The following is a 15,889-nucleotide window of genomic DNA, read 5'->3' on the forward strand; positions in this document are numbered from 1 at the left end:
GCTTAAATAAACTTACTCCTGCAGGCTGAAATGTAGTAGTAATTGTTATTACAAGTTTAAAGAGTAGTCCAAAAAATGCACGAGGGAGCACCTTTTCTGTACGTGGGACTGGAATTTCCAGGAGTCATTTGTAAATGTATGGATATTTTCCCTATAAGGGCAAGCTGTACTTCTGCAAAAGCCTTTGTAAAGACCAACAGTCCAAAGTTATGTTCAAATAGCAAAAAAGGTGCCTATCATGTGCACACAACCCAGTCCCTCCTGAGACAAGGTCTGCAAGATATGAGTCACAGTCACCATCTTCAGGGTTTTCATTCCCAGCAAAGCTCTAGAGAAAGGCATTGCCAACTGTATGTCTTGAGAATATGAAAATATCTGGAATAAAACTATTTGCAGCGTTTGCATAGAGGAACTTTCTCTGTGTATCGCTTTGGGAGCCTTGCCACCAGTTTGAGCCCATAAATCTTCCAGAGAATAGGGGGAAGGAAGAGATGGATCAGAAGAGGGATCTTGAGGATCATTAGACTGCACCTAGACAAAACTATTTAAACTAGACCCACTGGTCTGGGGTGACTTGCTCCCACTTGGGCAAGCATCTTGCAGAACTGCTCCAACAGGTCTCTGATAAACGAATGCATTTTAATAAAAGAGATGAGATTTTAAAGCTCTAGTGGTGGTGCTGCCTCTGAAGGCCGCTCTTCACTGTTGCAACAAAACTCTTCTGCTGATGTTGGGCAAATTAAGGTCTAGGTCAATGCTGAAAGACTAGCTGGCAAACGTCAACTTCTTGAACAGCAAAGGTTTGAACAGGGTGGAAATGGCGACTATTCTTGAAATGTTCAAGCTAATCATTAGCTTTCACATCAAAAAGATGTAGCACATAAAATACTATATTCTTATAGCTTAAGTTTCATGACGCCCTAAAAAATGGGCATCAGTAGCAACAAGTGTCTTCTTATGACTCCTTCAGTGTGCAGTGGTTTCCAGGTCATTCCTACAGGTATGCTTAACACCAAACCATCCCCTGTGTTTTTTGAGGCTTTAACTTCACTTCCTTAGTTATTTCTCAAAGGCAATGAGAACAAAATGCTAGCATGCACGACATTTGAGGCACTTCAAGCAGAGACACAGACAGTACAAAGGGATAACCATGCCCACCCAGAGAAATTAATGTAAATGATTCTCTGTTCAGAAGGCAATCTAGAGAAGGATTACAGAGCCAGACTATCCAGATCAGGGTGGTTGTTCAGAAACTGAGGGTCCTACCGAATTGCTCTGGACATTGAAGCCCAGTTTTACTAGCCAGGGGCACCAAAGACGATAAAGGGCTCCAATAACACATCACTAAAGGATGTTGGCGAGTTCCTCAACAGCAGCAACAGGCATAGTTTAAAATGATAGCGCAACTGCTGAAAATGAATCACACTTCTTCAAATGTCTCTCACAGAGGCTAGGTAACAGCCCAGGCATTTTAAAGAAGTGGAACACCCTTCCAAACAGTTTAATTGTGAATAAATCTATTCAGAGATTTGCTTAATTAGAAGTTATCTTAATGGGCATGAATATCACAATACTGGGACCTCAGTTGGTTCATAGCATGTTAGAAGCAGGCAATAAAGACTCAAGTGTATCTGATGGATTCCATCTGGTTCTACATGGGAGCCAGATGAAAAGAACCCTGTAGCGTACTCTAAGTGAGTGTCAGGGCATTCGCGAGAAGAGTTGCTAGCATGGCCAGGCAAAAATATTCCAACTGAACAGTAGTGAAAGAGCACTGTAGCTTTTCCAGCATTTGACTGGTGTTGGTGAAGCTTCCTCTTGTCTCGCTCAGTCCTCTAAGATGCCTCTTTTCAAGAATAATATAAAGATCTGTGTCAACAAAGAAAACATACTTTGCTTATCCAAAGAGGCTGTGTTCTTCCTTTCTCCATGAAGCAGTGAAGAGGTTTGACATCTGAAGGATTCAGAATAGCCAATCTAGCGACGAGAGCTGGAGTGCCCTCACTCATGGTGGACTTTGGCAAATATCATGGTGACGAACCGAAGAGATCTGGGGCTCTTTCGCTAGCAATACAGCCCGGCTAAAGTGGTATGATTCAGACCAAACACTTATAGCTGCCATCTGTAACCAATATCTGCTTTGGCTGAAAGCATGGCTAAGTAACACTACACATAGTAGCAAAGTTCCAGAGTAGAAGTCTGTGTGTGTTGTAGTAACAGAGAGGGCCAGCAGAGCAGCTCAACCTCTGTGAGATGAGCAACAGATTCCTGAGCCAGACTGCACCAGGGAGCTATTTAAACTGATCAGTAATTTGCAGGATTAAGAATCCGGTGGAAAGTAAGATGTAATGTAAAACGTATGCTAGAAATGCTCCGAATACGAAAGGGCACTTTTATGGTGACTATGGCAGCCCTTCTGTTTTTACAGAATTATGAAAACGGATACCACTTTGTGATAGAAAAAGAAACAGCTGATTTAAACTATTTGACAAGATAAACTAAGTACAGCGTGAACTGGACATGCACCTGCCTCTACACATTCAGCCACACCTTGTCCCAGCACTTTCCCTGTTTACCATGGAATTGTTTCTCATAAATAAATGAAAAAACTGTTTGCTTTGTTACTTGGTGTTGAACTCTAATTTGCAGGACTACTTGATACAACTTTTTCCCAAATACACGTGTATATATAGAATCCCCAATCCTCATCACTGTATGGAGTTGTGTACAATAAAATGTACATGTACAAAAATATCGGACACTTTAAGCGGCCGAAAATATCCGAATTTAAGGCAATACTCACAATGACCAAAATCATGTGTCTAAAAACAAGACACCCGTTATTTTTTCTAGATCAATCACATCAGATTGCCCTGTTCATATGAAAATAATAAATAGACAAAGTTTGCTATTGTACAGTTTCAAAACATGCACATTTCTGTTTTATTTTACTATACATTTACATTTTTTCCTAAACTGTCACAATAAAAACAACCTGAATACAGTATATACAAATAGCACAATATATACACATCTCTTTATGATAGGAGTCTATATAGCGATATCGTAAAAAAGTGCTGGGGTGATTACATTCCGGTCAGGTGCAAAAGGCACATTTGGTGTCCAGACAATCGTTCAGCCATGCGCAGTAGACAAGCCTTGCCAGGTAAAGGGCAGCGGTGTTTCAGACGAAAGCTTCTCTTGACTCGACTGTCCGGCAATAAACCGCTTCAAAGTATCTGACGTTCCAGGTCTCAGCCAGGGCTCAGTGGCTACCGTGTCAGCAGACAAGGGCCGTGCGTCATCACTGGGCATGTAGTGTTTAAGAATGTCATCTCCATCTCCCAAGGAAACGTCATCCGCTGCAAAGAAAGTCAACACTAGGTTAAATGGCGTGAAGGCAGTTCAGTATTTAGACAACTTGCAGAGACCCAGTAATGGGGCTTCCACGCGCTGTTTACCAACCCAAGGGTTACCAAACTACAGGGGCCATCTGTGTCTAAGAGCAGAGAGGAAAACACATTCGAAGGATGCGATTTTTTCCTCAATGGCTGTGCGTAACTAAGAAGGGTGGTATTCCCACAATCCATAGGAGAGTGCCCAGAGTGGAGGCAAAGAAAGCAAGGCAATACTGGCACAAGAAATGCAAAAGGCACAGTCTAGAAAAGCTAGTAGACGAGTTAATGGACTGCAGGCATTATGTGCAAGCTTCCCATCTGACAGACTCACGTAGATGAACTACACTGGTTGAACGACGAGTCTCTCCACTACTATGTGTCGTGATGTTCTGTGCAAATGAGTTTGAATGAAAATTAAATATTAGCATGTTCTCAATACACTAATAATATTTATTTTACATCTGCATATTATAAAAGCTTGACTTGGGTAATGACCACAGACTGGAAGCACATCAATACAATGAAATATTGTCTGCTTGTGCTTCAAGGAGCTTATTCTGTAACTGTTGATATGCGTAACACGTAATGACTGTAATGGTTTGAAAAATCAATAAATACAAAATTAGAAAAAGAGACCAGGACTCGATTGGCTGGTGGCCATGCAAAGAACTATGGGGCTGATTAGGATGGCGGTCTCACCGCCATCCTAAGCAAGTTTTCCTGCCCACCACATTAGGATAGTGGACGGTTTGTTGGAGGTCGGAAAGACCAACCGCCACGCATCCAACGGGCTCCTTGAGTCCGCCTGTGCGTCGGAGGGGAATCATATCCCTACAATGGCGGCGGTGCTTGCCAGGCATCGCCGTAGGGATTATTATGTACCTTTCCGCCCGCCTTTTCATGGTGGTTAACAGTGCATGAAAGGAAGGCGGAAAGGGACTTTGGGGGCCCGTAGCGGTCCCCTTTTCCCCTCAGGCCCTCGGACATGGGCCCTAGTGGGTATCTATGGCGCCCTTACACATCTCTGCACCATGTCGCAGGCACCGCATGCTGCCTGCCACGTAGTGCAGGGATATGTGCAGTGACCCCTTTTTGTCTTGCGGTGCGTGCTACAGCCAGCAGCACCCGCCGCAATAAAAAATATAGGCATTGCGACCGCCGTGGTGTTGGTCGCATTGTAATGCTTAAGTCAGTCCTGTTTCGGTTAGGGTGGCGGACGGCCAAAGTTCCGCCCGCCATCCTAATCAGCCCCTATGTATCAAGCTCCATTTGAAAATAGACTTAATAAAATAATATTAGTTTCAGAATAAAATAGAACGTCAGGTTTCCTTGGGGGTCACTCATGTCCAGTTCAGAGTTTACAGCTCCCTCCATTCCCTAAGGTCCTCATCTAGTCTATCATCTTTACGGCTCAATTTCATGTGGGCTTCTTGGGCCAGCGTCCACTCACGCACGTCACTATACCACACATCCACATCCGGGGTGCACTGCCTCATCTACGTATGGTGGCCCTGCACTTCGGCAACACCAACAGCAACTGTAAAAGCTTATAGGGTATCTTGCGCTTCCTGGGTTTCTTAATGTGTCCCAATAGGCAGTGCAGTGGTGACTCCTCCACTTGAAAGCCCATAACCCTCTCCACAATCCCCACTACCTGGCTCTAAAATTGATTCACTCAGGGACAGCCCCATGGTAAGTGCAGGAAATCCACCCCAGTCTCACTGCACTGTGGGCAAACGATCCGAACGGTCCGGGCAATACGGTGTAGCTTCACTGGTGTCATGTAGGTACGATGTAGGAAGTTGTAATGTATCCGTTTACAACGCGCATTAAAGGATACTGTATGAGTAAGCACGCTTACGGTTGTCCAGTCTTTGTATCCCAGGGGCTCTGTCATGTCGGCGTGCCATGCCACCCATGACCTAGGATGGAGGCCTGTCGAGTCACCTCTTATTGCAATATATAGGAGAAAGATCCATCTATGCCCTGAGCCACAGGTGAGCAGTATATTCAGTGTGTGAGTTGACTGTGGAATAGCAGGATACGCGAGCCAGATAGCTTTAACTATGTCCGTCAGCCCAGCGTAGTGTAGATAGTGACCCTGGCCCACCTCAAAGTCCCAAAACGCCTGCTAGTATGTGATGAATGTATCCCCCGGGTACAAGTCGGCTAACACTTCACAACCCCCCTCCCTCCATGCCTGGAATGACATATAAGACATCATTTTCTGCACTGGGGCAAGTATCCACATAAGAAGTTCCCGATAGAACAGTGCTCGTCTCAGGATCCTTTCCATGCATAGCTGCCAGATGCTCACAGTTTGACTGACTATGTAGGGCATATCAGCCGAGACCCCCGTTCCCTCCTTGAAGGCTACCGGGAGTTTGCCCGATTGGATACGTCCCGCCATCAGTCTCTTCTCCCAGTTGTCCCCATTGTCCATCCACCGAGTTGCATGTTGCAGGTGAGCTGCATAGTAGTACAAGTCCAGCCTAGGAGCTTCCAGTCCCCCCTCCTCTTTCCGTTGGGTCACAATGCTCAAGGCCACCCTGCTGCAGCGTCCTGCCCAGAAGTGACACAAGCACAGAGTTCAACTACCTAAATACCCACGCGGGAATAGGGCATAAAGAGTTTTGCAGCATGGCCAGGCAATGTTGCAGTACCGCCATTTTAGACACTGCTAGTCTGCCCATCAGTGAGAGTGGCAATGTGTTCCAAAATTTCACATATTGCCACAACACGGCCACAACCCTGTTCACATTTAGGTGCAACAGTTGGGTGTCCTCAAGTGCCACCTGCACCCACAGATACCGAAAGATAGTTCTATTGTTTTTAAGCTTTCCAAGGTGAAGTCAGCTTTTTTTCCGCACCGCTACTCTCTATTGAAGAGCATGTCCATGAAAGTGGCAGGGACATCTCCAGAGAAGCCAAGACAGTGGAAGGTATCTAAGCATGTCAATGCAGTTTGACAGCCTTTACCCATGGATCGAGCCATGGTGTTGGCAGAGTCCAAGCTGCACTTCCAAATTTGTTTGGACGCATCCAATCGGTCATTGGCCATGTCTGTTAAGAGTTGTTTTATGTGGCCTGGCAAACTGATCACTGTACATTTCGTCAATTTCCATAAGACATCAACATATTGGCCCAGGAGGCATGTCGCATTAACAGTGCAGAGGGTTAGGCCGCCAGAAGCAAAGTGTTTTCAAGTTCTTCCACTCTCAGTAGGAAGGTGATACAAGGAAGGTATTCAAGTTTTGTTTCAGGGAGGAAATTTGAACAGCCAGACTTTCCAGTAACACGTGTGAGGAGAAAGAGTGGGGGTCACGTGAAGCAGGCTTATGTGATCTGGCTACTGGTCTGTGGACTGCTGAACAGGAAAGGGTTTATCTCATGCTACCTATACATGATCCAAGACGGCCTCATCTGGTTGGAATAACGGCGACTAAAAAGACCATTTCCAACATCAACATCCGTAAAGAACAAATTTTAAGGGGCTAAAACGGAGTCCCTGTATGGAAGGTTAAAACTAAAGTCCCACTGTGGCACCCCGAATGGAGTTGGAGGATATCGATTTGTCAAACCCTTTAAAAAACGCACAACTGAGGACTTAAAAACGAAAGGCTGGTCAGGCAGACAGAGGAACGCAGACAACGCTGCTAAATATCCTTTAACAGTGGCAACAGTACAACCCCTCTGTGGAAGAGATAGTGCAAATTGAAGATTCTGTGGCAACATGGCCCAGCAAAAGTCAATCCCATTGTCTGTGCACCAAGCAATGAATTTGCCACATCTGCCAGAGTAGACTGACTTTGTGGAGGGGTTATGCGCTGACAGGATGACCACCACCACCACCACCACCTCCAGTGGTAGCCGAAAAGAGTTCAGATGTCCCCACCCAGTATCCAGGCATGGAGGTGGGGGCTTCGGAGACTGGACTGCAGTACCATCTCCTCTGCATGGGAGAAAAGGTCCAATGTGAATGGAAGCTTGAGCGGGGGAAAAAGGGAGAAGCGCCAAAGATCTGCATAACTCACCCTTTTTGGCCAATCCGGGGCAATGAGAATGACTGGGGCCTGGTCTTTGTGAATCTTCCTCTGAACCCATGGAATCAAGGGTATGGGGAAAACATAGTACAGCAGAAAATTCAATTTCAAATAAAACACATGCTTCTTTAAATTGATACTGGAGGGCACAGAACTATTGGCAATGAGCATTTTCTGATGACGAGAACAGGTCCACTTGAGGAGCACCGCACCAGGCAAAGGTGTCCTAGACTACCTCTGCAGAAATGGTCACTCGTGATCGGCATGATAACACAGTCTCAGGCTATCCGCTCTGACTTTCAGAGACCCTGCTAGGTGATTGGGGGTTAACCAGATCCCTCAATTCTTCCAGGCACAGGAGACTAGACCATTTTCCCTCTAGTGTGTTAACATACAACATCGCTGGTATTTTGTTCATCAAGATCTGGATTGACCTACCATGGATGGAGGGGAGGAAGGCCATGACCACTAGCTGAAACACCCACAGTTCCAGCAGGTTGATGTGAAGAACCTGCTTTTTACAGAGTCTTGAGGCCCCTGATGAACAAGTTCCTTACCTTCGGTAACGATGTATCTATAAGAAACATTAGTTAGTTAGATTCCTCACCTTAGAATATCCCCAGGCGTCAGGCTGGATCCGGAAAGATTTTTGTAGCAATACCCCTTGTGCGTCGTCTGCGGCTCCGCGTCCGTCATTGGCGTCGTGCGCCGGAATGACGGCGTCGGAGTACTTAGACGCCGCCCTCGTGCGCTGACGTCAGTTCTTGTACATAGCTTTCCGCGCCAGGAACGCAGAGCCATGCAAGAGACCGACACTGGTGCTAAAAAGTCTAGGGCCCTGAACAGGAGGGCCTTAACCCTAGATGTCGGTTCGCAGAGCGGGGAGGATGGGTGGGTCGGTGAGGAATCTAACTAACTAATGTTTCTTACAGATACATCGGTACCGAAGGTAAGTAACTTGTTCATCTGAAAGAAACACGTTAGTTAGATTCCTCACCTTAGAATAGATACCCCAGCAATACCAACCCCGGTGGAGGGTCTGCGAACCAAGATCACACCAGAAAGTCCAGGAGAACAGAACGGCCAAAGAAGCCATCTCTCCGGACTTGGCTGTCCAGGCAATAGTGCTTGGCGGACGTGTGCAGTGAGGACCACGTCACCGCCTGACAGATGTCCTGCAAGGGAACTCCCCGTCTCAGGGCAGCAGTCGCCGCTGTGGCCCGGGTGGAATGGGCTCTCAGCCCAACAGGAGGGTCCTTTTTCGCCAAGGAGTAACAAACCTTTATACACAAGACGACCCACCGTGAGATGGTCCGCTTGTGTACAGCCCTCTCCTTCTTAGCACCTACGTATCCAACAAAAAGTTGGTCGTCCACCCGGAACTGTCTGGTACGGTCCAAATAAAAGGACAGCGCACGTTTGGGGTCCAGACGGTGGAGCCTCTCTTCCTCTTTCGAAGGATGCAGAGGCGGAAAGAAGGTAGGCAATGTGACCGATTGCCCGATGTGAAAGGGGGTCACCACTTTCGGAAGAAAAGAAGGACGAGTCCGGAGGACAACCTTGTCCGGATTAACAGAAAGAAAGGGAGGCTTAGATAACAGAGCCTGGAGCTCACTCACCCGTCTAGCCGAGGTGATAGCTACCAGAAAAGCAGTCTTAAGAGTCAGAAGACGAAGGGGACAATTGTGAAGAGGCTCAAAGGGAGCGCACATCAGAAAGGTCAAGACAAGATTCAAATCCCACTGAGGCATTACGAAGGGGACAGGAGGAAACATGCGTAATGCCTTTAAGAAAACGCGAAACAACAGGGGACTTGAAAAGAGAAGGCTGATCAGGAAGCCGTAAGAAAGCAGAGATTGCAGAAAGATAACCTTTCAAGGTGCCCAGAGCAAAGCCCTGCTGGGCCAAAGAAAGAAGAAAGAGTAGAGCCTCAGAAAGAGGGGCGGAAAGGGGATCCACAGCCTTTGCTGTGCACCATGCCACAAATTTGTTCCACCTGCAGGCGTATACCGATTTTGTGGAGGGACGCCTGGCTGCCAGAATAACATCACAGACTTCAGGAGGCAAGTCAAATGGCATCAACTGTCGCCGCTCAATCTCCACGCATGGAGGTGGAGACTGGACAGGTTCGGCTGGAGGGCCGTCCCCTGCTGCTGCGACAAAGGGCCTCGTGAAGAGGCAGTCGTACCGGAGGATCGATTGACATACTGAGTAGCTCGGGATACCAGTACCTTCGTGCCCAATCCGGAGCCACTAAGATGACTTGGGCCCGGTCGCGCCTGATCTTCATCAGCACTCTGGGCAGAAGTGGTATAGGCGGAAAGGCGTACAACGGACCGCAACTCCACTTGCGACGAAAAGCGTCTCCGAGCGAGTGCCGCCTTGGAAATTCCAACGCGCAGAACTGCTGACATTGCACGTTCTCTTCGGTGGCGAATAGATCTAACCAAGGCTCTCCCCACTGCAGAAAGAGACCTTGCGCCATGTCCGAGTTCAGACGCCATTCGTGATCCATCATGCACCGGCGGCTGAGTTCTTCTGCTCTGGCGTTCAGAGAGCCCGACAGATGTTGAACCACCAGGATGATGCCCTGGTGTTCCAGCCATGTCCAGAGGCGCAGAGCCTCCTGACAAAGTTTCCACGACCCCACCCCGCCCCGTTTGTTGCAATACCACATGGCGGTGGTGTTGTCCGTGAACCCCTGCACGACACTTCCCCGGACAGAGGGCAGGAAGGCTTTCAGTGCAAGCCGGATCGCTCTCAGCTCCAACAGGTTGATATGGAGTTGAGACTCCGCCGGAGTCCAGAGGCCTCTGATCTCCGCCTCTCCCATATGGCCCCCCCATCCCATGAGGGACGCGTCCGCCACTACTACGTGCTCCGGTTGGGGTAGGGAGAGGCATCTGCCCCTGACCCAATCGCGGTCCGTGAGCCACCACTGCAACTGTTTCGCAGTGCCCTCCGAGATCAAGACATGGTCGGACAGGTTGCCTCGATGCTGGGCCCACTGAAACTTCAGGTCCCACTGCAGAGCCCGCATTCGCCACCTGGCGTAATGCACCAACAGGATGCAGGAGGCCATCAGCCCCAGAAGCCGCAGCACCAACCTGACCGAAACCCAGGATAGAGGCCGAAAGATGGTAATCAGAGCCTGAATATCCCGGACCCGCTGTTCCGGAGGATAGGCCCGGAACTGCGCCGAATCGAGAACCGCTCCAATGAAGAGGAGCTTCTGAGAGGGTCTGAGGTGTGACTTCGGCACGTTGATGGAGAACCCCAGCAAATGCAGGAGGTCGGCCGTAGTCTGGAGGTGGGAGACGACTTGCTGGGGCGAGCCCGCCTTCAACAGCCAGTTGTCGAGATAGGGAAATACTGGAACCCCCGATCTGCGCAGATGAGCTGCGACCACCGCCATCACTTTCGTGAACACCCGAGGGGCACTGGTGAGGCCGAAGGGGAGCACGGTTAACTGAAAGTGCTCCTAACCCACCGTGAACCGTAGGTAACGCCGGTGGGCCAGCAGGACGGGGATGTGAAAATAGGCGTCCTGCAAGTCCAACGCTACCATCCAGTCTCCAGGGTCAAGGGCAGCCAGAACCTGAGCTAAAGTTAGCATCTTGAACCGTTCCTTCCGGAGGAAGGCGTTGACGCTCCTGAGGTCCAAGATAGGGCGTAGGCCCCTTTTGCCCTTCTTGGGAACTAGAAAGTAGTGGGAATAGCAACCACGGCATACTTCTGGACCAGGAACGCGCTTGACGGCCTCTTTGGCCAAGAGGGCCGTAACTTCCTCCCGCAGAAGATTCAAGTGATCCTCCGATATACGGTGGCACTGCGGTGGCATGGCTGGAGGGGTCGTCTCAAAGGGGAGGGAGTAGCCCCTTCGGACGATTTGCAGCACCCACCTGTCCGATGTGATGGATCGCCAGTGGAGCAGGTGATGGTGAACTCTGCCGCCCACTGGCGTGGAATGGGCCTGAAAGCTCGGACTAGGAGGGCTTTGAGGCGGATGCTGCCAGGGTGGATGTGGACTGACCGGCATGTTGTCCTCCAGTCCCGCCACGGCGGAATCCACGTCCGCGACCGCGTGCAGGTTGGTTCTGCGGCCGGTGGCTAGGCAGACGTGAGGAGGCGCCCCTTCCTTGGCTACGAAAGGCGGAAGTTTGCGGCCGCGGAGCCAAGAGACCCAAGGACATGGCCGTAGCCCGGGAGTCCTTAAAATGAGCCAGCGCACTATCCGTCTTCTCACCAAAAAGGCGAGTGCCATCAAAGGGCATATCCATGAGGGTACTCTGGACATCCCCAGAGAAAGACGTGGACCGCAGCCAGGCGTGGCGCCGGAGCGCCACCGTGGTGGAAATCGCCCTACCCAGCGAGTCAGTGGTGTCTAGTCCACACCATATGGCATGTCGTGCTGCATCTCGCCCGTCAGCAAGCGCCTGGGGGAGACGTATCCAGGCCTCCTCCGGACACAGGGGCAGCACGTCCTCCACAGTATCCCACAGAGAGTGGGAGAAACGGTCCAAGAGGCAAGCGGTGTTCAAAGACCGCAGGCCCAAACTCAGGGAAGAGAACAGCTTCTTTCCAAACTGTTCCAGCCTCTTGGATTCCTGATCCGGAGGAGCGGACGGGAAGGAGGATTGGGAAGTGGAGGCCTGGATAACCAGACTCTCGGGGGTGGGGTGTTGGAACAGGAAACTGCGGTCGCCCGGAGCAGGACGGTGGCGCTGGGCCACGTTCCGATCCACAAGAGGAACTGTGGAGGGCTTGGACCAAGTGCCCTGCAGAACGTCTATGAGAGCCTCATTGAACTGAAGCAGAGGCTCTGTGGAGCTTGCTGACGGTTGAGGCACCTCTGTGAGGATGTTAGTCATCACGGCCACAGCAGGCAACTCGAGCCCCAGGGCTTCGGCCGCCTTGCGCAGCACCACTGAGAAAGCTGCACCTTCCTCCGAGGCCACAGTCGGAGGAGAGATGAAACCAGCGTCCGGGGAGGTGTCCAGACCACTGGCATCCCCCAGTTCGTCTGCCCAGTCCTGTGAAAGTTGGCCCTGTCTGGCCATAGGGTCCTCAGACCCCTCCCAGTCGCCCCCGTCATCCGATTCCTGATAAACAGGAGGAATGATCGGAGCCGGGCGGTAGATGAAACGCTCATCCATCGGCGTCGGAAGCGGCGTCTAGCGGCGCCGCGCCGGCGCCGGGCCCAGACAGGGGTTAAACTGGAGAACGGCATCGTCCGGAGACGGCGCCGGAGGCGGAACCGGTGTTTCGGCGCCGGCGGAGGAGGCGTCGTGAGGTCGACCGGCGCTGGCAGAGATCCAGGCCTGGATCCCTCATGGACCTGCGGCGTCGGGACCGAAGTAGACGGCGCCGGGGCAGGAGCCGCCGGCACGCGAGGTCGCCCAGTCGAGCCCACGGGGCCCGAAGGCGCACCGGCAGGCGTCGACGGCAGAGCCAGGCCCCTCATGGCCGAGAGGAAGGCACTGACCTCCGCCGGAGTCGCATCAGTCCCAGGGACCGGCGGGTATGGAGACGGACGCGGCTCCTGCGTCTCCGACGGAGCCGCGGGGGTGGGACCAACCTGACTCTCGGCCGAGTCGCGCGACCGGCGAGGGGAGTCCGAAGAGCGGTGTCGCCTCTTGGACTTCTTTGATCGCTTCGACTTACCCGAAGACTTCGAGCCCGACGAGCGATGATGGTGGCTGCGGCTCCGCGACTTGTCCTTGGACCGCCTCCTGGACCGGGACCATGAGCGGCGCGGAGCCGAGTGCCGAAGCTCGAGAAGCTTATGGGACCGCTCCCGCCTAGCCTTCGAGGTCAAGGCCTGACAATCGGGACACGACTCCGCGCCGTGGTCGGGCCCCAGGTAGTAAAGGCACCGGCGATGGTGGTCCGTCACTGACATCAGTCGATGACAGGAGTCACAGGCTTTAAACCCAGGCATCCTACCTGCACCAGAGTCGAGTCGACAGAAGACCAAAGAGTCAAAAAAGTTTAGTCAAAAATTGACTAAGGGGTAAGCTCTTCCCGGATCGGCGCTGTCTGGCGCGGAAAAAAGAAGAACTTACATAAGCGCGCGAGGGCGGCGTCTAAGTAGTCAGACGACGTTATTCCGGCGCACGACGCCAACGACGGACGCGGAGCCGCAGACGACGCCTAGCGATGCGCAAGGGGTATTGCTACAAAAATCTTTCCGGATCCAGCCTGACGCCTGGGGATATTCTAAGGTGAGGAATCTAACTAACGTGTTTCTTTCAGATCTCTAGATCCTCCGGCTGAGCTCCCCACCCATAAGTGGAGGTATCTGTTGCTATCACAGTCACGGTTAAGGGTGAGTGAAGGCCATCCCGTAGGTCAGTTTTGCCTTGTTCCCTCACCATACCACATCCGCTGCATCGCTGGGGGAAATCACAATGAAGTCCGACAGGTCTCCCCTGTACTGTAAACACTGTCTGCGGAGATACCATTGCAGGGCCCTCATATGCCAACATGTATGTATGATTAGGAGAATGCAGGAAGCGAGCAGACCTAGGAATCGTAGCATCTTCAGTACCAGACCTCATGCGTTACTGGAAGGACAGGACAATATCTTGTGTATATGTAACCCTCCAAGTGGAGGAAAGGCACAGAGAACGGTGGTGCCCAGTACTGATGCTATAAAGTGAAGTCGTTGGTAAGGCCTCACTTGTGATTCCGGCTCACTTATAGACGAGCCAGGTCGAACAGCAGGGATGCTGTCAAACACAAATGCTGTGATACTACCTCTGTCGAACAAGTTTAGATAAGCTAGTCATCAGGGTACAGGAAAACTGTACTTCCCTTCCTCCTGAAATGGGCTGCAACCACTGGTGAAGACTTGAGGTGCAGATGTCAAGCCAAAGGGGAGCACTGAAAACTAGTAGTATGAAGAACCCACTACAAACTTCAAATACTCTCAGTGAGACTGCAGGATTGGGATGTGGAAGTACACTTCCTGGAGGTCCAATGGCACCATCTAGCTTCTAACGCCAATAACAGTTTCGCTAGGTTTAGCATTTTGAACTTTCCCATCTTGAGGAAGTTCAACTCCCTGAGGTCCTGGATTTGGCACAAACTGCTGTTAGCCTTTTGCACACAGAAATAGCGAAAGTAGCAACCTTGGCCTTGTTACTGTTCCGACACTAGATCCACCACTCCTTTCTGTAAAAGTGCTGCCACTTCTCTCTGAAGAATGATCAGATGTTCCAAACAAGGGGAGGAAGGGTGTGAAGAAATTAAAGGGTGTAGCCCCTTTCTACAATATGAAAGACCCACTGGTCTGAAGTAATGGCCAGCCAGGCTGGCAGAATGGAGGACATTCTTTGATGACCGAGAACAAAGACTGCTTTCTGGGGAGTGGAGAAGGAATAAGAGCAGGTGGAGGAGAGTTGCTGGGTGGATCCATGGTCTTTACCTCTGGCTAACAGCGGTGGGCCTAGGGCTGTTGCAACTGTGGCTGATCAGGTAGCCGATGTCGGAAGGAGAAGCCTCTGGTGAATCCCTGAACGTGAAGAAATTGTCTGTAATCTTGTTGGGGTTGTACTTGCTGAAGACTTAAGAAGCATGCTGTGGTCTTGCACCACTCCAAGGCGGCATACCTTTTTCACCAAACAATCTGGTGCTATCGGTCAGCAGGTCCATCACACTGGCTTGCATGTCCATTGAAAAGCCCGAGGTCCAGAGTCCAGCATGGCATCTGGAGACTGATGAACCCATGGCCCTTACCACAGAATCCACCATTTCTAGGTCCGAATTTATAATGTAACTAGAAGCATTCTGCCGATCATTAATAACCTCTTAGAAGTGGTCCAGCAATTGTTCTTGGACATGTAGCCTAATCATTTGAGCCATACCGCACAGGGCGTGGGTATAGCGCACCAGAAGGTCATTGCCATTCAAGGACTGAAGGGCCATGCTGCCTGCAGAGAAGATCTTTCCCCATGCTTCAAGCCTCTTGGATTCTCTGTCCAAGGGAGCTGTGGGGAAATTGCCTTGGGACTGTTGCGAGGAACAGGATGTCCGGATCACAAGGCTCTCTGCTAAAGGGGCAGAAAGAAAGGATGGATCTCAAGGATCATGACAGTATCATCTGGTCACTAGATGGTTGACCGCTGGTGATGGTTCTCCCATGCTGCCAGGTCAGGTCCGAGTAAGGCCTCACTGAAAGGCAATACAAGTTCTGATGTTGGATGTGCAGGGAGCAGAAGCTCTATTAGGACCAGCATTTTAACATCAACTGTTGGCAGTAGCAAATTAAAAACCTCAGCACCCTTTCTAACCACCAAAATGCAGTGACATGGCCCTCTGGAGTTGGCTGTGCAGAAGAAAACGTCATGACCATCTTTGGTGAAGTGTCCAGGCCACTGGCAGATGACAAACCAAGAATTTCATTTGGGGTTTCAGCCTCCTGATCAACATAGGGAAAGAGCTTAA

At 50.6% G+C, this 15,889-nt stretch overlaps 1 protein-coding gene across 5 annotated transcripts in view; it reads right to left on the reverse strand.

Annotated features, from left to right (window-relative positions):
- Positions 1-2,916: 2,916 nt before the first annotated feature.
- Positions 2,917-15,889, reverse strand: part of CSPP1 (centrosome and spindle pole associated protein 1) — a 1,290,317-nt gene continuing 1,277,344 nt past the window's right edge. For all 5 annotated transcript variants that reach the window (XM_085605499.1, XM_085605497.1, XM_085605498.1 and 2 more), the window contains one exon: positions 2,917-3,362. In XM_085605499.1, coding sequence (XP_085461625.1) covers positions 3,136-3,362 — 227 coding nt within the window. In that variant the 3' untranslated portion in view covers positions 2,917-3,135. The remainder of the gene's footprint in view (positions 3,363-15,889) is intronic.

This window comes from Triturus cristatus, chromosome 5_1 (genome assembly GCF_964204655.1).
Source record: "Triturus cristatus chromosome 5_1, aTriCri1.1, whole genome shotgun sequence".
NCBI lineage: Eukaryota > Metazoa > Chordata > Amphibia > Caudata > Salamandridae > Triturus > Triturus cristatus.